This window comes from Drosophila biarmipes, chromosome 2L, assembly GCF_025231255.1.
Source record: "Drosophila biarmipes strain raj3 chromosome 2L, RU_DBia_V1.1, whole genome shotgun sequence".
NCBI lineage: Eukaryota > Metazoa > Arthropoda > Insecta > Diptera > Drosophilidae > Drosophila > Drosophila biarmipes.
This window is the reverse complement of record NC_066612.1, coordinates 12,408,743-12,435,768: the sequence shown is the minus strand read 5'-3', so window position 1 is coordinate 12,435,768 and position 27,026 is coordinate 12,408,743. Positions and strand designations below refer to the sequence as shown.

At 41.9% G+C, this 27,026-nt stretch overlaps 7 protein-coding genes across 13 annotated transcripts; 5 read left to right on the top strand and 2 right to left on the bottom strand.

The window, feature by feature from the left end:
• Positions 1 to 436: 436 nt before the first annotated feature.
• On the top strand, positions 437 to 2,689 carry LOC127010677 (uncharacterized). Its single transcript, XM_050885076.1, has 2 exons — positions 437 to 923; positions 1,032 to 2,689. The coding sequence occupies exons 1-2, from the start codon at positions 466 to 468 to the stop codon at positions 2,680 to 2,682; spliced, it is 2,109 nt and encodes a 702-aa protein (XP_050741033.1). The 5' UTR covers positions 437 to 465; the 3' UTR covers positions 2,683 to 2,689.
• Positions 2,690 to 2,727: 38 nt separating this feature from the next.
• On the top strand, positions 2,728 to 5,111 carry LOC127010676 (uncharacterized). Its single transcript, XM_050885075.1, has 2 exons — positions 2,728 to 3,430; positions 3,508 to 5,111. The coding sequence occupies exons 1-2, from the start codon at positions 2,832 to 2,834 to the stop codon at positions 5,021 to 5,023; spliced, it is 2,115 nt and encodes a 704-aa protein (XP_050741032.1). The 5' UTR covers positions 2,728 to 2,831; the 3' UTR covers positions 5,024 to 5,111.
• A 1,394-nt stretch (positions 5,112 to 6,505) lies between these two features.
• LOC108032367 (uncharacterized) lies at positions 6,506 to 8,747 on the top strand. Its single transcript, XM_017106180.3, has 2 exons — positions 6,506 to 6,981; positions 7,090 to 8,747. The coding sequence occupies exons 1-2, from the start codon at positions 6,524 to 6,526 to the stop codon at positions 8,738 to 8,740; spliced, it is 2,109 nt and encodes a 702-aa protein (XP_016961669.1). The 5' UTR covers positions 6,506 to 6,523; the 3' UTR covers positions 8,741 to 8,747.
• Positions 8,748 to 8,784: 37 nt separating this feature from the next.
• LOC108033367 (uncharacterized) lies at positions 8,785 to 11,169 on the top strand. The gene is made up of 2 exons (XM_017107679.3): positions 8,785 to 9,488; positions 9,566 to 11,169. Exons 1-2 carry the CDS (start codon positions 8,890 to 8,892, stop codon positions 11,079 to 11,081), a joined length of 2,115 nt encoding a protein of 704 aa, XP_016963168.2. The 5' UTR covers positions 8,785 to 8,889; the 3' UTR covers positions 11,082 to 11,169.
• A 14-nt stretch (positions 11,170 to 11,183) lies between these two features.
• Positions 11,184 to 16,717, bottom strand: LOC108032810 (adenylate kinase isoenzyme 5). Of its 3 annotated transcripts, none has more exons than XM_044094358.2 (9): positions 16,241 to 16,717; positions 14,208 to 14,519; positions 13,880 to 14,022; positions 13,272 to 13,454; positions 12,878 to 12,986; positions 12,505 to 12,802; positions 12,226 to 12,442; positions 11,927 to 12,091; positions 11,184 to 11,869 (listed from the first exon to the last, which is right to left on the bottom strand). In XM_044094358.2, exons 1-9 carry the CDS (start codon positions 16,260 to 16,262, stop codon positions 11,474 to 11,476), a joined length of 1,845 nt encoding a protein of 614 aa, XP_043950293.1. In that variant the 5' UTR covers positions 16,263 to 16,717; the 3' UTR covers positions 11,184 to 11,473. The 3 variants fall into 3 exon arrangements, with proteins under 3 accessions (XP_043950293.1, XP_050741036.1, XP_016962312.1); XM_050885079.1 differs by having other exon boundaries at positions 12,505 to 12,787; XM_017106823.3 differs by having other exon boundaries at positions 12,505 to 12,986.
• Positions 16,718 to 19,614: 2,897 nt separating this feature from the next.
• On the bottom strand, positions 19,615 to 26,602 carry LOC108032785 (protein rolling stone). 5 transcript variants are annotated; one of them, XM_017106788.3, is made up of 7 exons: positions 26,538 to 26,601; positions 25,484 to 25,610; positions 21,742 to 22,011; positions 20,554 to 20,779; positions 20,375 to 20,494; positions 20,132 to 20,315; positions 19,615 to 20,072 (listed from the first exon to the last, which is right to left on the bottom strand). In XM_017106788.3, exons 3-7 carry the CDS (start codon positions 21,841 to 21,843, stop codon positions 19,739 to 19,741), a joined length of 966 nt encoding a protein of 321 aa, XP_016962277.1. In that variant the 5' UTR covers positions 21,844 to 22,011; positions 25,484 to 25,610; positions 26,538 to 26,601; the 3' UTR covers positions 19,615 to 19,738. The 5 variants fall into 5 exon arrangements, with proteins under 5 accessions (XP_016962277.1, XP_050741133.1, XP_050741136.1 ...); XM_050885176.1 differs by lacking the exon at positions 25,484 to 25,610 and having other exon boundaries at positions 26,538 to 26,602; XM_050885179.1 differs by lacking the exon at positions 25,484 to 25,610 and having other exon boundaries at positions 21,742 to 22,005; positions 26,538 to 26,583.
• On the top strand, positions 22,197 to 22,986 carry LOC108032786 (sex-regulated protein janus-B). Its single transcript, XM_017106790.3, has 3 exons — positions 22,197 to 22,362; positions 22,419 to 22,583; positions 22,643 to 22,986. Exons 1-3 carry the CDS (start codon positions 22,311 to 22,313, stop codon positions 22,864 to 22,866), a joined length of 441 nt encoding a protein of 146 aa, XP_016962279.1. The 5' UTR covers positions 22,197 to 22,310; the 3' UTR covers positions 22,867 to 22,986.
• Positions 26,603 to 27,026: the final 424 nt, after the last annotated feature.

Sequence of the window (27,026 nt, the reverse complement as noted above, 5' to 3'; positions counted from 1 at the left end):
CTGCGATTGGCTTGGGTAACTTATGCGGTTGGCAACATGACAACAAGCAACCCGCTCTTCAGATTACTAGACTTGTGTTTCAGAGAATTACAAATAACCACGGAAGCGCCATTATCAGCAGATCAACATGAAATTGCCCTTACACTAATGAACTTCATTGACCAGCGGATACACACGCCAAATAAGACAAGGTAAGTAAAACACACGCTGCCAAAGTGTTTCCCAAACATCTCGATGTGCAGGCTCATGGCGATAAGATATAAGAAGGTATATTTTTGGAATAAAAATCGATTAAAAATATGACAAAGAATAAACAAAAGTTAATTTGTAATATAATTAAAATACCGCCGACAATAATTGGCGGAAGCTGGGATATCAAAACATTATGAAACTTGTATAACATTTCGAATAAATCCCAATATAGACTGAGCAAGCAAGTCATTTTAAAAACCGCCCGAAAATAATATGTTTCGATATAATACTCGGAAATTATGTTTATGCTTGGTGCTCGTGCTGTTGGTTTTTATATTAGCAAACCACAGGTCGAACTACTCAAAGGAAAAACCCATTGATAAAACCTGGCAGATCGATATAGAGCCCGTAACACGGATCACTCTCAACAACACTGAGCAGACTAAATGGGAGGTTCCGAAAAATGTCCTCGAAAGGTTCTTCGTCTTTAGTCCGAAATGTAAGATGCCAAGGGTCGATCCGTTGGTAATGGGGTTTCCTGAACTGACCCCCTTAAGATTCAAATCCTGCACGAACGAGCCGAGTTTGGTCAGCGTTATCTACGACCGTACCAAGAAGCACTATATGCTGCACCTGAACATGGATGTATCTTTGAATCACTTTGCCGACTATTCGTGTTTTGGGTGTACGTACTTAGAGGTAGTTTCCGGAGAAACCGATGTTTTTGCTTAGTAAGTATTGATCTAGTTTTAATACGATCTTTAAGGAGGTATTTTAATTTCGGCAAAACGTTTTCGACTATAAGCTTATGATATGATCTTTATTTCATTCATTTTTAGTGTGGCATCTCCGGAGTATTTCCACCAGGACTGGATAGTGCCAAGTCACTTTCTGGGAGTGATAGTCGAGTGTCACGAGATGGCGAACAAGTCGCGGGTTTTGCAGCGTGATGCCTTCTCGTTTGTTCAGCACCTGAAGAATCGAAACGAGGAGAACGATCGGAAAAGGGGTGCCACGTACCCCAGTGTGTTTCTCTTCGGGATCGACAGTATGTCGCGCATGAACTTCCGGCGGAGCATGCCACTCACCTCGGCATTCGTCAGCCAGACGGGATGGTTCGAGATGGAGGGCTATAACAAGGTCGGCGACAATACCCTGCCGAACTTAATGGCCATCCTTACGGGCCGTACTCCGAGGCAGTGGCGTACCCAATGTGATGTGCGAGTGTCCGGCTGCCTGGACAGCCTTGTCTTTCTGTGGAACCACTTCCACAACGCCGGCTATCTAACAGCCTATGCCGAGGACTTGTCTTCGATCTCCACCTTCAACTACTTGAAAATGGGTTTCAAGCATCCCCCGGTGGACTTCTATTTGCGGCCCTTTCTCGTGGTCATTGAGCGGCTTCTGCAGACGGTGGAGTACTTTGGCTTCAAATACTGCGTGGGCAGAAGGCACAGCTTCAGCTATGTCTTCGATTTTGCCAAGCAGCTGATAGAGCGTTTTGTACTCGAGCAACCGAAACCGATTTTTGGCTTATTTTGGACGAACAGCTTCACTCACGATGACTTTCGCGGAGGAGCCAATCTGGACGGCCTGTTCGCTCGCTACATGGAGCAGTTCAAGGACTACGGGTTGTTCGAAAGATCCATTGTGATACTCCTCAGTGATCATGGCTCTAGATACGGACCTCTGGCAGAGCACTATACTGGATTTCTGGAGGAGCGCCAGCCCATGTTGCACATATACCTACCACCCTGGTATCGAAGGCGATATCCATCGGTAGAAAAGGCACTCATTTTAAACAGAAACCGCCTAAGTTCCAATTACGATCTGCATCTCGGTATACAGCAATTACTCAAGCAAACTCATCCAAGACTTTCTTTTATGAGGAGCGTCAAATGCGATTATTGTCGATCTATTCTGAAAGTCCTGCCGAGTAATCGAAGCTGCTCGGATGCCGGCATTCCCGACCATTGGTGCACTTGCAAGCCCTTTGTGAAGGTCAGACTCACCCTCCCTATCCTAAGACTCACCAAGTTGACTGTGAGTCGGATGAACAGGTATTTGAAGATGCTGAATGTCGACGGCGATTGTCATCGCATCAAGTTGAATAGAGTTTTAAAGGCCGACCGACAACTGCACTTCGATGAGTCTGGAAACAAAGTGCAATCTCCTGATAATGTGGAGACCTACAGCATTCTCTTTACCACCAAACCAAATAATGCCACATTTAGGGCTATCGTGTATAGCAGTGCGGACAATGATGTTGTGACCATTCAAATGGATAGAATCAGTCGCCTCAATTCCTACCACAACGAGTCGTATTGTGTGGAGGATGCTCTGGCAAAGAAATTCTGCTTGTGTTATAAGGAACAGTTCCTAAAACTTGGGGAAAGCGGGCCCTCAAAAGTGAGAAAAGTGAAATATAAATTTCAGGAGAACGAGGACGACTATTATGATGAAGCTAAACAACCTACTCACTATTTTTAAAAATCCCTTGTGGCCTTTAATTTAGCATCCTAGCATTATGATATTTTTGATAAGTACGTTTTTCTCATCAAGCGACCATTTTTCTATCCGTCGGATAGGTCCCATATTCATTCAGTTATTTACTTAAATTAAAGGTATACTTCTTGAACATGATAAGGCGAAAAACCATGTTCAAGCTTAGAAAGTTTTTTGTAATTTTCTTTTCGCTGCTCTTGGTGTTTATATGGTGCAATCATAATACTTCCGCCGGACCAGAGAGCCACGTTGAGCACCTTCCGTCGCCCAAAGCTAAACCAATTGATCAAGATCAACAAGGAAGAACGGAGCACACAAATCGAAAATGGCCAAGTCCAGAGGAGATTTTAACGAAAGTAGCGGAACCAGAAAGTTCAGACATCTCGGACAAGTATCTTCCGGAGGACGATGAAGATTTCGAAAGTCAAAGGAAATTAAAACGGAAGAGGAGAATACATAATCTCTCCGGACGTTATTTCGTTAGCAGTTCTAAGTGCAGTATGCCCTATGTGGACCCCTTCTCCAGTGAGGCCTTAGCTTTCCTCCAGCCGGTGAAATACAAGTCGTGCACCAACGAAAGCGATCTCTTTACGCTTAAGTACGATATCAAATTGCAGCAGTATCGATTGAATGTAAATGCGACTGTGCTATCCGAATTGTCACATCATCCTATGGAAAGGATCACTTGCAATTATAGAGAGGTGGCCGACGACATAAATGCGGAAGTAGACACGTACGTTTAGTTCAGTTTTTGTTATGTATTCTATATTAAGTAACAGTTGGCATATTTATTTTCATTTTGTAATATAGAAAGAGCTTTGAAAAATCAGTAGTTTTAAGCAGGAAATCCAATGGCATCGTGGCGGGGTGTCATGAGGAGGGAAAAACCCAACAGGCTATACAGCAGGATGCCTTTCCTCTGCTACAGATACTAAACAAGACATCTAAGACAAAGTTCCAGCCCCTGAACAAGAGACCCAGCGTCATAATACTGGGATTGGACAGTCTTTCACGAATGAATTTCAAGCGGACGATGCCAAAAACTTCTCGGTTTGTGAAAGAACTGGGATTCTTTGAGATGGAGGGTTACAACAAGGTGGGCGATACCACGTTTTCCAACCTTTGCGCTATTTTTGCTGGCGAGCAATCGGATAAGAAGTGTCTTAAGCGGTTCCCCTTGATATGGAGAAAGTTTCAGGAATCCGGTTACACAACGGCCTTTGCCGAGGACATCTTACGTTCGTCGGTGCCTCTAGAGATTCCCTCCGATTACCAACTTCATTCCCTGCAAACGGTCATCTCCGAAACAATGAGTACTTTCCGAAGATTCGGCTTTGAGTACTGCATGGGTAGACGTGTAAGTTTCTCCTATTTGTACGACTTTTGTATGCAGTTTACCCAGCGAATGATTGAGGAGCTAGATCAACCGGCATTTGGATTATTTTGGAGCTCTACTTTCACCCGCAATTACCCACTGGGCTCCATCAGTCTGGATGATAAGTTCATGGAGTATTTGGAGATAATGCAAAGGCATCGGGTGTTCGAGCGGTCTATTGTCATACTGCTAAGTGACCAGGGTCAGAAGGCAGGGGACCTAGTGGAGATGCCCGATACTTTTCTCGAAGAACGTCTTCCCATGCTTCACATACACTTACCGGAATGGTTCCAAGAAACCTATCCAAATGTTGCCGAAAATCTGAACCTAAATCGAAATCGACTGACTTCTCCATTTGACTTGCACAACACCCTGAGGCATATACTTCAGCTCAGCGAATCTAACTCTGAGGAACTACCTATCACACAATACTGTCCGACTAGTCAGTCCCTGTTTCACCTGATTCCCCAAGATCGGAGTTGCGAGGAAGCCGGAATTGGAATGCACTGGTGCACCTGCAACGAGTTTGTTCTCCAGCCGAACGATGTTAGTTCCTACTTTTTGGGCAAACTACTGGTGTACCACATCAACAACTGGATGCTGAAGAGGAAGTTCAATCGGTTCTGCCAGCGGTTGCAACTCCACGATCTGGATTATGTGGAAAGAAAGTTGGTCCATGACGATAGCACTGACGGACAAGTAAAAACCTATAGCCTTAGGATACGCACTTATCCCCTTGGTGGAGTTTTCGAGGCCACGATTCGCTATAGTCGGGAGCTCAATGAAATGGTGGATTTCAGAATGTCGGATATCAGTAGTATGATCAACTATCACAAACATTCGATGTGCGTAGATGATAGAAGGGCCAAGAAGTTCTGCTTTTGCTATCCAGAAAACATGGATGGAAATATGAAGGAATGGAGAAATTTAAAGAAGAAGAAGTTTACTTAATAACAATTCAACTTAAATTTTGGTGATCGAATATCAAATCAAAGAAATAAGTCTTTACACAGTTAAACCAATAAAACCATTAAAAGAACTCCTAGATTTTTGAACTTCTTTTAACTTTTATTGAAATCGTACAAGTTAACGGCTACCCCTCAATTATATTAATGCCTGCATTAAAGGCACTCTTAGGCTAAGTCGGTACTCTTCTAGTGAACTAAAATATTGAATTGAATTCTTCTAGCCCTTAATCTAGCCGGACTAACTTACGCATTGGTCCCTCGAACCGCCTTTGAATATTCAACAAACCAGCATTAACAATCTAGCTTAGTCTAGGTCAATTAGAAAACTATAAAACTGTGAAATATCCGACTGCACTAGGGATCCCCGCGAATTGTCTACATATACGAATCGACGGGATATCGCTCGGCCTCCTCGAGCATGTGCCGGAAATCGACGGGCACGGGCTACAGGCCCATCACAGGACGGGCATGGACCAAGCCCATTGCCCATGCGGTGATCGATCGGATGAACGAGTATTTCGTTCGCAAGAATCTCAGCCAGCTATGCAGCAATCTGACGCTAAACTACATCCACAAAACTGAGATTCAAATTGGTCGGGGTATGAACTGGGCCGAAGAACTCAGGGAGCAGGAGACCGCAGTATACCGCATTAAGTTCAAGGTGAATCAAAATAGTGCTGATTTCCAGGCCACCGTGGTCTACAACAACTCCACCCAGAAAGCTGAAGTGGATGTGGAGATGATCAGCAGAACCAACTCATACAAGGACGACTCAGCCTGCATCGATGACAAGCTCAGCAAACTGTATTGCATTTGCCTCAAGGACCTCAAGTCATAGCTAATAGTGCTTACTTCAGCTTGTTATAGTAATCTTTTATCTTTAAGTAATGATTAACTAGTTAAAGAAATATAAGTTGTCATACAAACGCGTGCCACGAAATGGGCCTACTTCGGTGATAAACAATAATTAAGTTCTTTTACTTTGTTGGCACGAGGCCTGATAAAAATAACATGTTCTGCGATTGGCTTGGGTAACTTATGCGGTTGGCAACATGACAACAAGCAACCCGCTCTTCAGATTACTAGACTTGTGTTTCAGAGAATTACAAATAACCACGGAAGCGCCATTATCAGCAGATCAACATGAAATTGCCCTTACACTAATGAACTTCATTGACCAGCGGATACACACGCCAAATAAGACAAGGTAAGTAAAACACACGCTGCCAAAGTGTTTCCCAAACATCTCGATGTGCAGGCTCATGGCGATAAGATATAAGAAGGTATATTTTTGGAATAAAAATCGATTAATAATATGACAAAGAATAAACAAAAGTTAATTTGTAATATAATTAAAATACCGCCGACAATAATTGGCGGAAGCTGTGGGATATCAAAACATTATGAAACTTGTATAACATTTCGAATAAATCCCAATATAGACTGAGCAAGCAAGTCATTTTAAAAACCGCCCGAAAATAATATGTTTCGATATAATACTCGGAAATTATGTTTATGCTTGGTGCTCGTGCTGTTGGTTTTTATATTAGCAAACCACAGGTCGAACTACTCAAAGGAAAAACCCATTGATAAAACCTGGCAGATCGATATAGAGCCCGTAACACGGATCACTCTCAACAACACTGAGCAGACTAAATGGGAGGTTCCGAAAAATGTCCTCGAAAGGTTCTTCGTCTTTAGTCCGAAATGTAAGATGCCAAGGGTCGATCCGTTGGTAATGGGGTTTCCTGAACTGACCCCCTTAAGATTCAAATCCTGCACGAACGAGCCGAGTTTGGTCAGCGTTATCTACGACCGTACCAAGAAGCACTATATGCTGCACCTGAACATGGATGTATCTTTGAATCACTTTGCCGACTATTCGTGTTTTGGGTGTACGTACTTAGAGGTAGTTTCCGGAGAAACCGATGTTTTTGCTTAGTAAGTATTGATCTAGTTTTAATACGATCTTTAAGGAGGTATTTTAATTTCGGCAAAACGTTTTCGACTATAAGCTTATGATATGATCTTTATTTCATTCATTTTTAGTGTGGCATCTCCGGAGTATTTCCACCAGGACTGGATAGTGCCAAGTCACTTTCTGGGAGTGATAGTCGAGTGTCACGAGATGGCGAACAAGTCGCGGGTTTTGCAGCGTGATGCCTTCTCGTTTGTTCAGCACCTGAAGAATCGAAACGAGGAGAACGATCGGAAAAGGGGTGCCACGTACCCCAGTGTGTTTCTCTTCGGGATCGACAGTATGTCGCGCATGAACTTCCGGCGGAGCATGCCACTCACCTCGGCATTCGTCAGCCAGACGGGATGGTTCGAGATGGAGGGCTATAACAAGGTCGGCGACAATACCCTGCCGAACTTAATGGCCATCCTTACGGGCCGTACTCCGAGGCAGTGGCGTACCCAATGTGATGTGCGAGTGTCCGGCTGCCTGGACAGCCTTGTCTTTCTGTGGAACCACTTCCACAACGCCGGCTATCTAACAGCCTATGCCGAGGACTTGTCTTCGATCTCCACCTTCAACTACTTGAAAATGGGTTTCAAGCATCCCCCGGTGGACTTCTATTTGCGGCCCTTTCTCGTGGTCATTGAGCGGCTTCTGCAGACGGTGGAGTACTTTGGCTTCAAATACTGCGTGGGCAGAAGGCACAGCTTCAGCTATGTCTTCGATTTTGCCAAGCAGCTGATAGAGCGTTTTGTACTCGAGCAACCGAAACCGATTTTTGGCTTATTTTGGACGAACAGCTTCACTCACGATGACTTTCGCGGAGGAGCCAATCTGGACGGCCTGTTCGCTCGCTACATGGAGCAGTTCAAGGACTACGGGTTGTTCGAAAGATCCATTGTGATACTCCTCAGTGATCATGGCTCTAGATACGGACCTCTGGCAGAGCACTATACTGGATTTCTGGAGGAGCGCCAGCCCATGTTGCACATATACCTACCACCCTGGTATCGAAGGCGATATCCATCGGTAGAAAAGGCACTCATTTTAAACAGAAACCGCCTAAGTTCCAATTACGATCTGCATCTCGGTATACAGCAATTACTCAAGCAAACTCATCCAAGACTTTCTTTTATGAGGAGCGTCAAATGCGATTATTGTCGATCTATTCTGAAAGTCCTGCCGAGTAATCGAAGCTGCTCGGATGCCGGCATTCCCGACCATTGGTGCACTTGCAAGCCCTTTGTGAAGGTCAGACTCACCCTCCCTATCCTAAGACTCACCAAGTTGACTGTGAGTCGGATGAACAGGTATTTGAAGATGCTGAATGTCGACGGCGATTGTCATCGCATCAAGTTGAATAGAGTTTTAAAGGCCGACCGACAACTGCACTTCGATGAGTCTGGAAACAAAGTGCAATCTCCTGATAATGTGGAGACCTACAGCATTCTCTTTACCACCAAACCAAATAATGCCACATTTAGGGCTATCGTGTATAGCAGTGCGGACAATGATGTTGTGACCATTCAAATGGATAGAATCAGTCGCCTCAATTCCTACCACAACGAGTCGTATTGTGTGGAGGATGCTCTGGCAAAGAAATTCTGCTTGTGTTATAAGGAACAGTTCCTAAAACTTGGGGAAAGCGGGCCCTCAAAAGTGAGAAAAGTGAAATATAAATTTCAGGAGAACGAGGACGACTATTATGATGAAGCTAAACAACCTACTCACTATTTTTAAAAATCCCTTGTGGCCTTTAATTTAGCATCCTAGCATTATGATATTTTTGATAAGTACGTTTTTCTCATCAAGCGACCATTTTTCTATCCGTCGGATAGGTCCCATATTCATTCAGTTATTTACTTAAATTAAAGGTATACTTCTTGAACATGATAAGGCGAAAAACCATGTTCAAGCTTAGAAAGTTTTTTGTAATTTTCTTTTCGCTGCTCTTGGTGTTTATATGGTGCAATCATAATACTTCCGCCGGACCAGAGAGCCACGTTGAGCACCTTCCGTCGCCCAAAGCTAAACCAATTGATCAAGATCAACAAGGAAGAACGGAGCACACAAATCGAAAATGGCCAAGTCCAGAGGAGATTTTAACGAAAGTAGCGGAACCAGAAAGTTCAGACATCTCGGACAAGTATCTTCCGGAGGACGATGAAGATTTCGAAAGTCAAAGGAAATTAAAACGGAAGAGGAGAATACATAATCTCTCCGGACGTTATTTCGTTAGCAGTTCTAAGTGCAGTATGCCCTATGTGGACCCCTTCTCCAGTGAGGCCTTAGCTTTCCTCCAGCCGGTGAAATACAAGTCGTGCACCAACGAAAGCGATCTCTTTACGCTTAAGTACGATATCAAATTGCAGCAGTATCGATTGAATGTAAATGCGACTGTGCTATCCGAATTGTCACATCATCCTATGGAAAGGATCACTTGCAATTATAGAGAGGTGGCCGACGACATAAATGCGGAAGTAGACACGTACGTTTAGTTCAGTTTTTGTTATGTATTCTATATTAAGTAACAGTTGGCATATTTATTTTCATTTTGTAATATAGAAAGAGCTTTGAAAAATCAGTAGTTTTAAGCAGGAAATCCAATGGCATCGTGGCGGGGTGTCATGAGGAGGGAAAAACCCAACAGGCTATACAGCAGGATGCCTTTCCTCTGCTACAGATACTAAACAAGACATCTAAGACAAAGTTCCAGCCCCTGAACAAGAGACCCAGCGTCATAATACTGGGATTGGACAGTCTTTCACGAATGAATTTCAAGCGGACGATGCCAAAAACTTCTCGGTTTGTGAAAGAACTGGGATTCTTTGAGATGGAGGGTTACAACAAGGTGGGCGATACCACGTTTTCCAACCTTTGCGCTATTTTTGCTGGCGAGCAATCGGATAAGAAGTGTCTTAAGCGGTTCCCCTTGATATGGAGAAAGTTTCAGGAATCCGGTTACACAACGGCCTTTGCCGAGGACATCTTACGTTCGTCGGTGCCTCTAGAGATTCCCTCCGATTACCAACTTCATTCCCTGCAAACGGTCATCTCCGAAACAATGAGTACTTTCCGAAGATTCGGCTTTGAGTACTGCATGGGTAGACGTGTAAGTTTCTCCTATTTGTACGACTTTTGTATGCAGTTTACCCAGCGAATGATTGAGGAGCTAGATCAACCGGCATTTGGATTATTTTGGAGCTCTACTTTCACCCGCAATTACCCACTGGGCTCCATCAGTCTGGATGATAAGTTCATGGAGTATTTGGAGATAATGCAAAGGCATCGGGTGTTCGAGCGGTCTATTGTCATACTGCTAAGTGACCAGGGTCAGAAGGCAGGGGACCTAGTGGAGATGCCCGATACTTTTCTCGAAGAACGTCTTCCCATGCTTCACATACACTTACCGGAATGGTTCCAAGAAACCTATCCAAATGTTGCCGAAAATCTGAACCTAAATCGAAATCGACTGACTTCTCCATTTGACTTGCACAACACCCTGAGGCATATACTTCAGCTCAGCGAATCTAACTCTGAGGAACTACCTATCACACAATACTGTCCGACTAGTCAGTCCCTGTTTCACCTGATTCCCCAAGATCGGAGTTGCGAGGAAGCCGGAATTGGAATGCACTGGTGCACCTGCAACGAGTTTGTTCTCCAGCCGAACGATGTTAGTTCCTACTTTTTGGGCAAACTACTGGTGTACCACATCAACAACTGGATGCTGAAGAGGAAGTTCAATCGGTTCTGCCAGCGGTTGCAACTCCACGATCTGGATTATGTGGAAAGAAAGTTGGTCCATGACGATAGCACTGACGGACAAGTAAAAACCTATAGCCTTAGGATACGCACTTATCCCCTTGGTGGAGTTTTCGAGGCCACGATTCGCTATAGTCGGGAGCTCAATGAAATGGTGGATTTCAGAATGTCGGATATCAGTAGTATGATCAACTATCACAAACATTCGATGTGCGTAGATGATAGAAGGGCCAAGAAGTTCTGCTTTTGCTATCCAGAAAACATGGATGGAAATATGAAGGAATGGAGAAATTTAAAGAAGAAGAAGTTTACTTAATAACAATTCAACTTAAATTTTGGTGATCGAATATCAAATCAAAGAAATAAGTCTTTACACAGTTAAACCAATAAAACCATTAAAAGAACTCCTAGATTTTTGAACTTCTTTTAACTTTTATTGAAATCGTACAAGTTAACGGCTACCCCTCAATTATATTAATGCCTGCATTAAAGGCACTCTTAGGCTAAGTCGGTACTCTTCTAGTGAACTAAAATATTGAATTGAATTCTTCTAGCCCTTAATCTAGCCGGACTAACTTACGCATTGGTCCCTCGAACCGCCTTTGAATATTCAACAAACCAGCATTAACAATCTAGCTTAGTCTAGGTCAATTAGAAAACTATAAAACTGTGAAATATCCGACTGCACTAGGGATCCCCGCGAATTGTCTACATATACGAATCGACGGGATATCGCTCGGCCTCCTCGAGCATGTGCCGGAAATCGACGGGCACGGGCTGGGCCACGGGTCCTGTTCCAGGTCTTCCGGGGACATGTCCGTTCATCATCTGCCCATGGTGCTTCCCACTTCCCAAGGCACTTCCGCGATTTTTCAGATGACCGTTCATCATGCTCACATGGTGACTGATTGTGGGCACGGCTCCCGGGACATTCGTCTCCAGATCGTGGAGAATCGCATCCGTTTGCTCGTTGCGCATCATCTGGTTGCCCAGCGTGGCTGTTTCATCCGTATCATCGGTTTTGTTCAACAGATGCTGGATGTGATTCCGGATGAGGCGTTCGAACTCGCGCTGCACCGATGGACTATCCGTATCGCCATCGACCTGGGAGATAAATATTATTTATAAATATCCCAAAATACTTTTCATTTGACTTCTTACAATCTGCAAGCGATTGGTGGTATCCAGGATCTTGAGCATGGGCAGGGTTTGCTCTCGGAAGAGCTCCAAACGCCGCCGAAATGAGGATACCGTGTCATCTATGCGTCCTCTGCCCAACTGAAGTTTCGAACAGTCCAGCAGGATAATGGGTGGTCTTTGTTTGTACTAAGAAAAAAGAATATATAAAAATAAGTATAAATATAAAACCTACATTTTTAATGTTTCAGATTTCTTTGTATTTAATAGAATGATTTTCTGAGTTTGTAAACTTTTCCTTGCCATATCATCTCTTATCTCACCTTGTTTTCAAAGTACTTGACTTGCTGCAGATTCCTGGGATACCCGTCTATGATGATTCCAGTTCTATCTCGTAACTGGAGCAGATTGGTGTCCAGTAGCTGATTCAACGACTTCTCCGGGGCCATGTCCCCAGCGGCCAAAGCTTCCTTGACAGCGAAGCTTTCCGTATTGGCACGTGGTGCAGAATCGGTGATATTTCGCAAAAGGCGACCGACACTTAAAAGCAAAGTATACTTGAGCTTTATTAATCCATTTCTGATGTATCTATTTAGGCTTACCTGATGTGAGCCCAGCCAGGATTAAGTCCCACGGCCTTGAGGCAAAGTGTGGCCTTGTTGCTGCCCGGACCGCCGATCACCCAGATAATGGGTGGCAGACCCGATTCCTCCGGTCCAGCATCTGGCCGGAACTTAGGCTGCTGGGTGACCACGACACCGCTGTCATCATCGGCACTGGTGGTGCCCGTTTTCAGGGCTGCCACCCCTCCGTTTGGCCCTTCGATGGCCAAGTCTCTGCCTAAAACGATTCCCGCCGTTTCCGAGGCATTCGTCGGGATGTCTTCTGCAATTTGAGTCCCTTGTTGGGCTTGACTTGGTGCCGTGTCTACGCTAACTATACTGCCGGGTATATCATGTATCCCTCTGCCCATACCTGTAACTCCGTTCATCACGGCCTCTTGGTTCTCGAGGGTGCTGAGGATATCGAGGACAGCGGTGCGAAAGTCTTTGAACACCTCTGTGGGAGCACGCTCCCCATTTACCTGAAAAAAAAAACACAAGCAAAATATTTTTATAAAAATTTGTATTTAGTATTGTTATTTTTAAAGATTATTCTTTCCAAGAGTAGTCAGGTTAACGTCGTTAAAGTTAAAACTCCATTTAAAAAATTTTGAAATTAGATATCGAATTATTAAATGCTTAAAAAATAACTTCCCAATTCTAAGGGATTTTATTTCAAACTCATTTTTAAGTTATGTTTTGTAGCTCTTAACCATTGACCTTGTCTATAGTATAAAGTGCCTGTAATTACTTCACGAAATACTCACGGCCAACAACATATCGCTCTGATCAAAATAATCGGCGACTGGCATCACATTTTTGAAGAAATTTTCCAATTCCATTTTGGCTAAGGAGAGTACTACATGACCTAATTTGGCTCCATAATCGATTTGCTTCTGGAGAACCGATTGGCGCCAGGATATAAGTATCACGCCATTCACGACTTGAATCTGAAAGACAGAACAAATTAATCGAAAATGATTAGTTTTTAGTTATTTCACCAAATTGTTAGGTTCAGGCATCTGTTTATCTAGTTTGTCCTACTTAAAGAATATTAGCCTCCTATACTTAGGCTAAAGCCATGTGTACGTGAGTAGACGGTTGGAACTCCCCAAGAACCGATTGCTCCAAGTCGGTCCAATTAGCACTTCCATATATAATAGACAGTGAATGTGTGGCGCTTACTGTAAATCCATGGGAATTATGGCCGAATAAACACACCGTCGGCCACCCATTTGCCAGTTAATTAGTTCAAATAGTTCAGCAGCAATTTTCTGGACAAACAAATGGCGCGGCAGCACAAATGGCTTCATAATAAATAAAGGACCTGATGGGGAAGACAGTGTAAATTTGTTGGGGGCAGGTGGAAAATTACCTTCTCAGAATACTCGACAACGTCGCGCATTGAGCGTGGATATCCCGATATCAGGTATGCTTTGGCAGCTGGAGCCATTTTCATTTCCAACATCAGCACCTCGGTGACTGTTTTCGACGATAGTTGCGAAAAGTCCTGCATGTCTGTAAGAGGGTTAAAATTGATAAAATAAAAATCATTTTCTTAAACTCCATTAAAAGGTGTCTAAAAGTATGCAACAATATTCGATTGACTCATTTCGGAAGATCACGTTTTTAGCTGCATACTTTTAGGCCCCTTTCAAAGCGATTTCACAACCCTATAGAGTCCATAGTATAGATAATCTTACCATTGCCCATTGCATATTGCTGCAGCAGATCCATCATATTGATGTGCGTTACTCCGCGTCGCTCCTGCATGAAGGTGTCGCAATGGGTGACCTTGCCACTACCGGGGCCGCCTAAAACAAATATCACTGGCACTTTGGGCGGATCGAATTTGATTTTTCCAGCATTTTGCATATCGATACCGCCGACATTGGTAGATCCCAACCTGCCCGCCGCCGCAGCGGCCTCCAAATCGCCAGCATTTTGGCCATTTCGATTCCGTGTAAGACTCCAATCGTTGCCTTGTTCGCCGGTATCTTGTGCCGCGCTGGCATCTGAAATATTTAAAAATTATTTGTTATAGAAAAAGATCCAATAAAATAAGAAATATCTTCGTATATGACCATAGAATGTGTATAGCCACGAGTTATCTTATTAATTCGAAGATGATACTGTCTTTACCTGATGAAAAAACCGAATCCTCAAGTATAAAACTTCTTAAACCGCTAGACTGAAACTGAAACTTTATAGAAGTCATAACAAAACCTAACTTTAAAGAGACATAAAATATATATAATCAGCACAGCTAAAATCGATAACCATTTAGAAAGAAATTTAGTTAGCACGAAATTGCAATTAAGGAATTTAAATGGGTGGTTCGAGAGATTTTTATTTGCGTGTGAAAGCAGAGCAACAGTTGACCCCGGCTAAAGCGCAGCAATTTTTCAACCGGAAACCGGATGTGTTGGCAAGTTAGCACAAGGAAACGCGGGTGCGGGAAAAGGCAAGGGCAGCCGTAACGTGCCAAGTTGGCATTAGCCAGCCTTCAGTGGGGCCAGAAGCAATTTGCCAGAAGTGGGAAATTAGGGACGGAATACACACGCACTCGCAGGCAGGAAGCCGAGGGATCGAAACAAATCGCAAGCCCCATTATTAAAACATGTTTAGCAATTATTTAATTGTATAGGAGCCGTGCATATGTAGTATATGGTATGGCGTCACCGCTGGATTCATTCATGGAAAATCAGCTGTGGCAAGGCGATTCAATGGCGATCCTAAAGATATAAAACCACCCACTTTCAGTCGATTTCACGTTCTTCCAGCCAGGGAACCCATTCGCTCTTGTGACAATTTTATTGATTTTCCTGCAGTTTTATTTAATTGACATGTTTTGTTATTATTTCCGTCCCTTTCCGTCTCGGGGATTTCCCCCTACTCAGTGGTCGTGTTTCTTTTTGTTTTTGTGAGTGACGGATTTATGTGTATTAGCTTGGTGGTCAACGAACATGTCCAAGGACCTGGCAGCCATGGAGGCCAAAGAGTCCGAGTTCCGATACAAATTACAGCGTTGGGCAAGGTCTCGATTTCGATATAACGTTCTTTACATATTAAATCATATCCGTATATGCATTGCTACGTCGTGTTGTTTTTTAAATGAATTTCAAGCCAACTGATTGCAGTAATTTCAATTTAACCTGTCCCTTGAATGGTAGACAATTGAATATGTCACCAGGATTTATGATTCTACGTAGAGATCCCAGGGCAAGTAATAATAGATTGTTGGTATTGAAAGGAGGGGAAAGTCAGACATTTGGTCGGTGGCTTTAGCATAAGACATGGTTTCAGGTGAAATGACTATGGATTGGAAGTTTCCATTTCATTTTTCCATGTTATTGAAATAAGTATTAGGTTTTAAAAATATATTTTGTTATAATACATTGCTTGCTTTTAGTTTTGCTTTAAAGAAAAACCTAGATGTTTAAAAATGTTCAATTAAAACAAACATTTAGTTATCAGCTCTTTAATACTATACCCCAAAAAGTATGCTTTAAATTTTTAAATGCTTTTCAAAAATCCGCTGAAAGGTATTCTTTGACTTCTCTAACCCACAGTTGTAGAAAAATTGAGTTAGGAAAGTTAATGAAAAGGTTTTTCGTACAATATTCCCTGGCGTGTTCCACCTGCGCGACTCATTAGGGTTCTTTTTATTATCTTTGGCCGTGGAGAGGCATTGCTAATCTTTTATTACAAATCTCCTGCACGGGGCATTACTCACCTGTGTCTAAACAAATACCCATTATCCATTCGGTGGCCAGTATAGCTGAATTTTCGCAATTGTGTTTTCCCTACCGCACACCCAACACTCGAGCCCACTCACTCTCTACTTAAAAAATGATTAAATCTTAAAAAGAAAAGGATCGAAAAACTTAGAGTGAGTGTTGTAATGGTAAAATTCCACAAATGTTTAGCACTCTATAACTGCGTCTGTCCATGGCTACCGTGAGTGTGGTATTCGCCCGATGTGTATATATATTATAACTATGTGTACATTTATTGTTGGTATCTCTGGGATACTTGTTCTCGCGCTTTATTGTCGGCAACACGCACAACAACGAACTACATGACGTTGCCGGTTTTGGTGTTTTGATTCCGCATTAGCCGCGAACTCCGCCGATTTATGGTTCTGATTCCGAGGGTTCAGCGGTTCAACAGTTCAATAGTTCAACAAACCGAGCACGTACGCCTCGCCGAACGTCCGAAACGAAACTGAGTTTCAAAATTGACAACTGGCTCGGTTTTTACCTCTACGCTACGAGGCCCGGTTCCCCTGGTCACTTTTCCAATTAATGAATACTTTATGAGTTCCAGCGGCTTCGTACCGCCAATGCAGTTCCAGTGGAGCGTGGGTGGACTCGGTCGGGATTTCCCTTGCCCCATTGGAAGTCTCACGCACGACCTTAGAGCACCCTGCGCGGTTCCACTCCCAGACCAGCCGAAATCCACCTCACATGTCCGTGTCATTCATGGGCCGCCATTTGTTTATGCGCCCCAAACAAAGTGTCCTGTGTCCTGGAGCCAGCGGTGCGTTTCTCATACATCCTTTCCACAAGGGTTCATATATGTGTATCCCCGCGTATGTGGAACGCTTTTTAAAACATTTTCCCGGTTTTTGTTGTCAGTACTGGCGTACTGGCGTCCCGTCCTTTAGGTTGTTTGCTGTTGTCAGCCCGGCTTCTGTTTTTATAGGTGTAAATAAATCGTCTGACTTGCAGCTGTTCAGGTCAAGAGGCTAAGGGTTAGGTGAGTGCCTCAGAAAAATAGGTACAGGTTAGGGGAAATTGTTAAAAAAAATCGAACATGGGAGTGTTAAACAAAATATTGTATTCAAAACTAATGATATGGTAGATTCTATGGGTGAAATATAAATGAATTCTATATAAAAAATTATATTGATTGTTATATTTTTTGAGCTATTTTAAATTGTTTTGATTTTTTTTTAAAAAAAAAAGATAAAATGTACAAAATTATAGAAACATATTTTCATTTCATTTTCTTCTCAAAAAAAAACTAATAAAATCCTATTTTATTTTTGTTTTATTATTAAGACCTAATTTATCCATTTCATCGTAATGGTACCTCTGAAGGTATTTAAAAAAAATCTTTAAAAATAAATTTAACTACTTTCTCCACCTTTTTTCCTGAAGATCCTTAGATAATCCTAACGCAATGTCCTATGGTACTTTGGCAAAGTGTTCACCCATCATGAGTCTGCCACAAGGTATGTGTTCATTCCGAATCACTTTCATGACTTTGATGGCGGAGAAATTGCGCAATCATGCCGCCGCACAGTGACTAGAGCCCCAAATTGATAAACCCGGAGGGGGCCAGGAGTGGTCTCGTGGGGGTTGGACTTTCCGTGGAGTAGATGGGAACTAGAACACTGGGCTGCCCGATGTGCAGTGGGCGAGCTTTCAATTAATATTTCACACTATTAATTGGCGTTAATAATTTAGTTTGCTTCTGGCTGCAGTTCAATGATACGGACTTTTTGGGGGAGGACTGCACGCAAAGTGTGGACAGCTGTCATAATTTCAAAAATGTGTCCAATTAAAGTTGAATTGGTTTCGCTGGGGTTCGTTTTTTTTCTCAACCTGGCACTGGAGTGGGCGGTTGGGCGGTTGGGCGGTTGGGCGGGTTGAATAGGCTGACCAAGGACACTCGAAGAAGTTCAAAGCTCAAGGAAACTTCATATCGATCAAATTGGTCTCATATCGATCCATGGACAACCACAGATGCGACGGCTAATTTGTTGGAACTCGGAATTTGTGACATGTCATGTGCCGTCGACACAAGGTCGGCCACAACAAAGATAACAACAGCATGTACAGCACCGAATTGACCGGAGCCAACTACCAAATACCAGCTACCAGCTACCAACTACCCACCGATTGACATTGACACCCACACCTGACCAGCAGTCCCGTGGGTCCTGGGCTGCCTTGTCGAACTTATGCGTAAAGTAAATCCTTCGCAATGACCAGCAATGACCACAACAGTGGAACAGCCGCAGCTCGTGTCTCGTGCTCGTCCTTGGGCCCTCCGGGGCGGGTCCTTTCGTTATTAAATCCCCCTTTTCAAACTTAATTAAGGCTACGCGTTTTGGCCAACGTGTGTACACAACTGCAGACGGGCGCGGCCTAGCTTAGGGTTAAGCAACTCGAATCGAACATCTGTGATTAAGGACACCAGCTAAGGAGCCTCTTTGTCGCCGTTAACTTGGCCAAAGGATGGGAAATTATGAAAATATCCTTCAATCAAATTGAACATGCAAATATTGAAGTGGGGCAAGAAAGGTGTCATTCGACTGGCACATGTATGGAATAGGTGAATTTAATAGATTTCGCAAGATTTTTCCTAACCTCCTTTAAAAAATATAAGGTCTTTCATAAGGGTCAATAATTGTTAGCAATTAAAAGCAAGAGCAAAAAATATTTTATATTTCTTATAATTACCACTTCATTGAGCATTTCCATAAAATTTATAAAATATTTCAAATATTTAACCCTTGTACTTCATTAAAGTACAAAAAGTACGTGTTTAAAAGTACAATTGTATCCCGATATTGTAAAATATTGCTTGCATTCCATTTATTATCATATTATCATTGCAACTATATGTAGCCAACGATTTAGCTATTGGGTTAATTAAATGTGACCCACTCTGAAAATCTTGTGACATTCGCCAGCACTTATAAATAGATGCCAGAACTATACCTGGCCTTGCTGGTTTATTAACTCCACTTCAATGTCCTTCTGGGCCTATTTGGGCTAATGTGGCCATTCAAAGGTGATTAGGGGCTTGAGTAAAATATTTACACATCTCGTACCCAGCCAAAATAAAGAGACCTCAGTTTTCCTTGGTGCATATGTACATCGAGCCATCCTACTTGGTCAGTTATGAATACTTAATTATCAACTGTAAAGTTCCCAAAGGCGTGTTATTCGAATCGAAAAAACCGAAGGCTGTTGTCCAACTTTCAGCTATATGAATTTTTGATCAGAATTTTTAAACTTGTTTTTTCTTTCAGTTGAACTAATGACTCACTTCAAGGACTCACAACTCTGGAGAACGCGAATAAATAGGAAAAAGTTATCCTGCACAGAACATATTTATTAACTTATTGCCAAACAATAAAATATAATATCACTGATTATAAATTCTACACAATAATTTGACTAAACTAAATCCTAAGTTTTAGAGGTACACGGAGATATTAGCTCTTATTTGGGACCTCGCCAGAGGTCAAATAGGCCTGATTCTCATAGCCAGCGAAATTGCCCAACACCATTGAAATGCGCGAGGGCGAGTGCTGTATTCCATTTCCGGATTTGTCATCCAAGCCATTAGCTTGGCCATTTGATTTTGCACTGGTAGGGAGTACAAAATTGGCATTACGACACCGTCGATGGAGGAATAATCGCAGCTTGAAGAATGCAAAGAGCAGGACATAAATGCAGCAGGACAGGACGAGTACGCCAACAACGGTGACAAAGGCATTTTCAGGCTGGCTCCAGTCAATCACATAGTAGATATAAGGCTTGCCCTTCCTACAAAAAACAATTTAAAATTAAAACAAAAATACCATGATTTATTATTTTTAACATACTTGTTGATTCCCCCGCACAAATGATAGATGTAGGAGAAAATGGCAAACACAACTCCGAATAATACTGGCAGAAATATGTGCAGCAGCCTCAGGGGATGTGCCACAATCCACAGATCGATGAACATGCAAATTGAGTTGAATGCATGAGTAAGTACATTCGTGGCGTCCAAAGTGCTCTCATTAGCTAGAGGAAAAGAAAAGCGGTCATTGGTATTAAGGAATCGAATCGGACATACAACTCACCATTATAAAGAAGACTCCAGTAGATAATGGTGATGACAATAGACAGGACCAATGAAATGATGTGCATGCCCCAGTACAGGCGAAAATAGCTGAAGGAACTCTTTACGTTCAAGAGTTTGTCTGGGGAGTATAGATAAAATATGTTAATATATAAATGCATTTCTTACTGTATAACCTACCCGCACACTCTGGGTGATAGTGCCAAATGCTGACTAGAACTGCTCCCAGTACGTTCGTTAGCATGCACATCCATATGCCCCAGTTGGTCATGTAGATAAAATATAGCCAGTAACTGCTCGGATCGTTCTCTTCTGGCCACATCGAGATGATTACCACGACCACAAAGAAAAGGGCCATGAACCAGCGATAAAATAGGTAGGTCATGCTCTTGGTACATGACTGCCACTAGAATGGATAAATAAATTTACAATATCTTACTCAATAGAAGTAAGCTTTAAATATTCTGAATATTCTTGTGAATTTATAACTAGGTTTTCCCTTGCATTTTACCTAATTATTGTAATTAATGCCTTTTCTATAGCTACTGATGTGAATTTCAGATCCCCTTTCCCATATGACAGTAATGCCCTAACCAAAACCGAGCTTGGAAAGGTTAAAGGGCACCAACACTGAGAAGTGCAATTTGTTGTACCTGTCACACGTTTAAAGTACTGTTTTTACCCGGCTTGCCACTAAGTTTGTAACGGCCTGATGCCTATGAATATTTCAATGCAGTAATTTACAATGCAGGAGCCATCGGCGTACACAAGTCAAGGTGTACTGTCATATATATCAGCCTGTACGTACGTATATAGTTTAACCCAAACATGCCCCCTCTATTGATACTGTGAATAAAAGAAGTCATTAAATATGCTCAAGGTAAGTCCAACACAAAATGGTAACACGCCCACTGTCTCTTACCTACGGTAAGGAGATTCGATTTGGTTAGGGTTTATGGACAAATTGGCAATTTTTGAGAGTGAGACCGAAATTTTTCAGCCAAACCTAATTAAGATTTATGGAAAATCAGGTGAAGAAAATTGGTTTTTCTTTGTAATTTAGGTAATTGACTTTTTAAAAAATGTGTGTTTCTTATCGGAATAATGCACTATATTTTTTCGAGACCTATGTTTATCTCTAAAAGTTGTCTATGGCAAAACCCACCAAGCTAAGTGCTGACAACAGCCTACACTTTGAAATGCCCACCATGTACATTGACCCGCCGCCCAAGTGCAAAGCAAAGAAAAACACCAAGCACACCTGCTCAGGTGCGTGACGAATGGAGGCCCAAGGACGCGGCTATTTGAACTGTCGTCAATGTTTCATTGAACTATTTAAACTGACCCATCCTGCGAGGCAATCCTTACCTGGGACTTGACAAAATCATCGGGCGCATCATGGTCGAATCCGCAGCTCTTGCGCTGGAACTCCTTCTTCACGGGATGCACAATCACCTGGAGCTTGCTCATCTCGTTAGCTTCTCTCAGATTCTCAATCAGAAATTGACGGTGTTATTTCGATTGGGGGTCTGATGTAAGCAGTCAATTGGAAATCCCAACGAACTTATGCAATCGAAATTGTACTTGGCTAAGCCATTCTCAGGGCAATTGCATGTTCCTTATCACGATTTGCTGCAACTAGCAATAAATTATTAAATTAGTTGTGAATAAATATAAAATTAATATTAATTAGCATTTGTATTATAAAACTACAATTTTTAAAGTTAAATTGTAACTAACTTATTTATTTAATTCTAAGTTATTAAGGTTATTTTCCCGAACCCTAGTAAACATTGATAAACAACTCATCGGCCCTGCTCCCAGGCTTAACATTACTCACTGCATATTCTCAGTATCATCCACAACCAGTTTACAAATAGGTCCTATCCTCTAAATATTATTTGAAAAATTGGAAAAAATATACATTTCTGTTTGTGATGGAGTTTGCTGGAAAATTTCTAAAGCCCGTCTGGCGGCCCATGCTGCAAGGTGAGTTGAATGAGGAATAAAGAATAGACTCAGCTTGGTGAATTTCCCAAAAATAGTGGCCCGTCTCTATTGCGAGAAGCCGATGCGAAGCCTAGTGGCTTTCCCTGTTGCCAAGGTGGAAAGTGGCAAGTCCAAGTACATGATGGCCCACGTTTACATCCATGGGGAGATGGGCAGCGCCAAGCAGGTGATCCGTAGCCATGCCAAGGCCAAGTACCATCGTAAGTGGATGGGTTCCCATGATCTCTGAGTGACCCTAAACTATGTTCTATCTCCCAAGTCGACGTCTACGACGAGTTGAAAAAGGAGGCCGAGGCGATGGGCTTGTGCACCCAGGGCCTGGGAGGCGGGTACTTGGTTCACGACAAGGAAAAGAAGTACATCAAGCTCTATGGCAGGTCTCAGGCCCTGGGAAAGGCCGACCACGAGGCGGCCCGTGAGCTACTGCAACCCATCTACAATGATCACAAGATCGATGCTGAGTCGGGCGGTATGGAACCTTAGAGTATCCTTTTAGTTCTGCCAATATTTCGTTGCCTTTGGCGGTTTAATTTTATAAATTTCGGTCTTCCGACTGCGTGAAAGCTTTGCATTAGTTAAATTAAATTTCCCAAGAGGCCTCAACCGTTTTGAAATGCATTGGCAAGAAGAACCCTGAACCTATGACTGGGATTTGTAACCTTTTTGTCTGGCCAGTTTCTCCACAACATCAAAACCATAACGAGCAGTTAAAGTTTACTGGTTTTCGGGACTAAGCATGCGCAACCCCCAACTACGATCCCAAAAGGTTAGCGACTAATGTGCGAGATGCAAAGTGCCAGTTGTAAGGTCTTCAAAGCCGGGCCTAGTAGACCACTTAATCGCGCTTATAATGCGACTATTGTACGACTGACTATTCATACAATTATATGGAGTGGCTCGGCGGGGGTAGCATCATTTATGGATCAATTTACCACACAGTTCATTCGCTCCGCCGAGCGCTCTAATACTATATACTCAGTGAATAATTATTCGCTTCACTAGGGTAACATATAGCGAGACCCTCGGCAACGTATTGTATAGTGCCTGTCATCGGTCGACTGTTAATTGCGAAAATAAAAATGATAGTTATGCGATTTATTTATTAATTAACCCACTAAGGTTGAGCTTTGGGGCGATATAAAAACAGAACCTCGGCTTGAGGTCGGGCGCCAAAAAAAAGAGCCGAGTAATTTATGAAGTAGTTAAGCTCTTGAGGGAATTTACAACAATCTGCAACAATGGGTTATGACTAGATAAAACATCTTTGTTTTTCTTCTGATTACCTGGGCAACCTCGGCATTCCTGATAAGATACTATGAACAACTTAATGGAAGTCAGTTCTTTTTATACTTGGGCCACAAAAGTATATAATGATGCAATACTACAATAATCAGCCAAACATTTAGGAAAACTAACGATACAATTTCTACTTTAGAAATCATTAGAGCTCTACTAGACCAGAATGGCAAGCAGCTTTTCCGTCTGAAACTCGAGACCCTAAAATGGGTTTCAGTAGTAGTTTTCACGGCAACTGCGTTGGCTTTACACAAACATCGCGCCATACCCGTCTAAATTATAATTACTTCTCTGTTATAAACATTTTTTGAGTGCGCTGTTCATTGTCCCTGAACTTGCACGAATAGTTCGCTAATGAAACTTCAACAATCAAAAAACAGGTAAGGAGGGCGGCTAATTCAGTTAACAAACTCCTAACCATCCACCTTGGTGGCCAAGACAGCCTGAAGTCTTGTTTAGTGTGCATTTTATTTACACGCTTTTTCGACTGTCGCTTGAGCTACATTTTCGTCAACAAAAGATTCCCAAAACTGCCTTCAACATAAATATGTGTACTGTGCGTGTCAAAACGATAAGGCAAATGATCATCAAATTTGGACTATTCTTGTTAAGAAGAAATATATACATAAGCCATTTCCGGGCGAATGTGTAAGAATTGGAATTTTTATTCAGCTCATAAAGAAATCTGGAAATATAATTCTTATCTCCCTTTCTTTTTAAATTAATTGTTAATGAGAAATTTGTACTTAATGATTCATAAAGTGTTATCGGAATCAAAGAAACAACAAACACAGTACAACCTTTAGCGTTGACTCAACTAGCAAAAAAGCCCTTTTATTTCGAAACGCACTGTAGGCAAATGATATATAGGTTTATGGCTCTTGAAGCTGTACCACAGTGAACCTCAAAATAAAACTCGTTGACCTTTACAAGCTGTGTAAATAATTTTTCGTGTTGAATGCCGTCAAACCGCTTCAGTGAATGGCGAACTGAAGTCTTTAGATTCCCATGTTATCTACTCCCTCATCAAGATCCATCCACTTGGCATTAGATAAGGCACATCATCTGTTCAGCGGTCACAATCTTTTCAAGCACTCCGATAGAAAGTGAAACCAAAAGAGTTCAACGCCATTGAAAGCATTTCTTATGTTAATGCCAATGAGCATGGCCAAAAACTTTCATAAGAGCTTCAAGTGGATGTCCAAATGTTTGGAAAGTCATCATAAAAATTCTTAGGTTTTTCATCAACCACTTTCAGACGCTAATAGGCCAATTAAAGAAACCTGATTGGCGATATGAGCCCTCAGTATAATTGGTCTGCGGATTGTTGATTAAAAGCAGATTGCCAATAATATAAAAGTGTTTCAATTTTTTAGGGTACTCAAAAGTCTGGTTAAAGGCTTAAAGATACAAATTCTTGATTTATAAGACGAGTATCTAATACTGATTTAATCTCTGCAACTTCTGATCGCTGTACCGTTCTCTGTTATGACATAAAGCCGGTTTTCTATAATTGCCATTATCGATTGGAACGAGGTCAGTTAATACCCAGAAAGTGTGAAAAACTAATTATCTCATGCGATAATCGAGCGGAAGCTTAAAAATGTGAACAGTGCTAATGAATGTTTAATATTTGTGAGAAGATAAATACAAGCAAATCAAGGTGTATTTCTACTTGTCGCAACTAAGCCAAGTAACCCGCAGAAAGGCCAACCAACTAGTTTGTTAATGCATACCGGTCAATTAGCTAACACTCAAGATTCGACGAAAAACATCATTTGCAGATTTTACTAGTTTAACTCACCTCCAGCTAATTGCAATCGCTTTGGACTGTGAATAGGGTTTTGGTCCGAATTTGTTTGTTTGGTGAACAGGAAACTTATAATCGTTCACTTAGCTCGCTTTTTCATTAACATTTTTCGGGGACGTGCCTAAAATTTCAAGCGGAACGTAGAATCCAATGAGCCAATATGTATGCGAAAGTAATGCCTCGAAAGTAGAAACTCTGCCGTAAAATAACAGAACACTAAAGAACACAGTCTTACATGAAAACACAATCTTTTAGCCTTGGGCAAAACCTTGGAACGATAGAAACCCCCATGAAGTTTGTATTTTACTTTCAAATTGATCCATTTGAAAAGAAAAAAGAAATGTTTCCGCACTTAAGCCAGTTGAAAGGCATGAGAAATTGCTAAATGTTATAAATAAATTTGTGGTCTCAGATTGAATAAGAACAAGTTTTTTATTCCGAATATTTATATTTATATATATAAATTTGAGTTCTTTAATGGATTAGGAATAAGTTCTTATTCAAGAATAATATTTCTGGAATTTTATATGCTTCTTTTTCACATAGTGTAAGCTTATAATTCTTAGAATTTGTTGATTTTGCAACGTTATTTGTTCATCTGTTTGCTGAGATTTGCTGTGTCATCGAAAAAACTAAGAACACATTGTTTTTGGAAGTGACTGCACTGGGAATTATTACTTTTTGTTTTATAAACCGTAATTGTTATTAACTAATGTTCAAGACTTTTTTGCCACCTTTTTTAAATAGCGAAATTATTTAGCTTGATTTTTTCGGCATGTACATGTGGATTATAAGCGGCGGTCTGTTGGCCTGGCTGTCTGAATTGTCTTTTATTTTTTGGCCCGGTTGGTAATTTCTATTTGGGTCACCACAGCAACAACAACTTTGCATAACGGTACCTAGCCACCTCGAGTGTGTTTGTTTGTTGTGCGCTGCATTCGAAGTCTGTTTGAGTGTTACACCAGCCGATCACCTCGCATTCACGCACCGCTGCCCCAGAACAGCCCGGGGAACATGGGCAAAACTAAGTACTACTAAGTAAACGCACCGTGGAAGCAAAAGCAACGCAGGTCGGATGGAAAATCACGACTTCCCGCTGCGGAGAAGGAATCAAAACTGATCGTGGCTTGCTTTTTTAGTTGGCTGAAGTCGCCGCCTTTCGGATCGTAGATCGTACATCGTAGGTCGTAGACTCGCATATCGTAATATCGTAAGCGCAGACGCGGCTGCTGCGACGCCGACGTCGACGCAGCCAGGTGTGCCTGCACATGTGTTTCGCGGCTGGGAAAAGAGAGAGAGAGAGAGCGGGGCTACACTTTACTAAAAACTAACTACTAAATTACATTTAATTAAATTAAATTAAATTAAATATTAATCATTCATTTTTTTAATAGCAGACTTTTATTTTATTCAACTCTGAATGAGTTATACAATAAAATCTGGCGTTTTTTTTATACTTGGAAAATGATTTATAAGACCGTATCAAGTGGGTTTTTTTAAATATCAACTTATACACCAATTTCTTCTTGTTATCAGC

Excerpts from the sequence above, each read along its gene's own strand:
- LOC127010677 (XM_050885076.1), top strand. The coding sequence starts at position 466 with ATGTTTCGATATAATACTCGGAAATTATGTTTATGCTTGGTGCTCGTG. Across the intron at positions 924-1,031 it reads GAAACCGATGTTTTTGCTTA|TGTGGCATCTCCGGAGTATT; the intron begins GTAAGTATTGAT and ends ATTCATTTTTAG.
- LOC127010676 (XM_050885075.1), top strand. The coding sequence starts at position 2,832 with ATGATAAGGCGAAAAACCATGTTCAAGCTTAGAAAGTTTTTTGTAATT. Across the intron at positions 3,431-3,507 it reads ATAAATGCGGAAGTAGACAC|AAAGAGCTTTGAAAAATCAG; the intron begins GTACGTTTAGTT and ends TTTGTAATATAG.
- LOC108032367 (XM_017106180.3), top strand. The coding sequence starts at position 6,524 with ATGTTTCGATATAATACTCGGAAATTATGTTTATGCTTGGTGCTCGTG. Across the intron at positions 6,982-7,089 it reads GAAACCGATGTTTTTGCTTA|TGTGGCATCTCCGGAGTATT; the intron begins GTAAGTATTGAT and ends ATTCATTTTTAG.
- LOC108033367 (XM_017107679.3), top strand. The coding sequence starts at position 8,890 with ATGATAAGGCGAAAAACCATGTTCAAGCTTAGAAAGTTTTTTGTAATT. Across the intron at positions 9,489-9,565 it reads ATAAATGCGGAAGTAGACAC|AAAGAGCTTTGAAAAATCAG; the intron begins GTACGTTTAGTT and ends TTTGTAATATAG.
- LOC108032810 (XM_017106823.3), bottom strand. The coding sequence starts at position 16,262 with ATGGGTATTTGTTTAGACACAG. Across the intron at positions 14,023-14,207 it reads GCAATATGCAATGGGCAATG|ACATGCAGGACTTTTCGCAA; the intron begins GTAAGATTATCT and ends ACCCTCTTACAG. Across the intron at positions 12,987-13,271 it reads AGAGCGATATGTTGTTGGCC|GTAAATGGGGAGCGTGCTCC; the intron begins GTGAGTATTTCG and ends TTTTTTTTTCAG.
- LOC108032785 (XM_050885176.1), bottom strand. The coding sequence starts at position 21,843 with ATGAGCAAGCTCCAGGTGATTGTGCATCCCGTGAAGAAGGAGTTCCAG. Across the intron at positions 20,495-20,553 it reads CTATCACCCAGAGTGTGCGG|ACAAACTCTTGAACGTAAAG; the intron begins GTAGGTTATACA and ends TATACTCCCCAG. Across the intron at positions 20,316-20,374 it reads CTGGAGTCTTCTTTATAATG|CTAATGAGAGCACTTTGGAC; the intron begins GTGAGTTGTATG and ends CTTTTCCTCTAG.
- LOC108032786 (XM_017106790.3), top strand. The coding sequence starts at position 22,311 with ATGGAGTTTGCTGGAAAATTTCTAAAGCCCGTCTGGCGGCCCATGCTG. Across the intron at positions 22,363-22,418 it reads CTGGCGGCCCATGCTGCAAG|TGGCCCGTCTCTATTGCGAG; the intron begins GTGAGTTGAATG and ends TCCCAAAAATAG. Across the intron at positions 22,584-22,642 it reads TGCCAAGGCCAAGTACCATC|TCGACGTCTACGACGAGTTG; the intron begins GTAAGTGGATGG and ends CTATCTCCCAAG.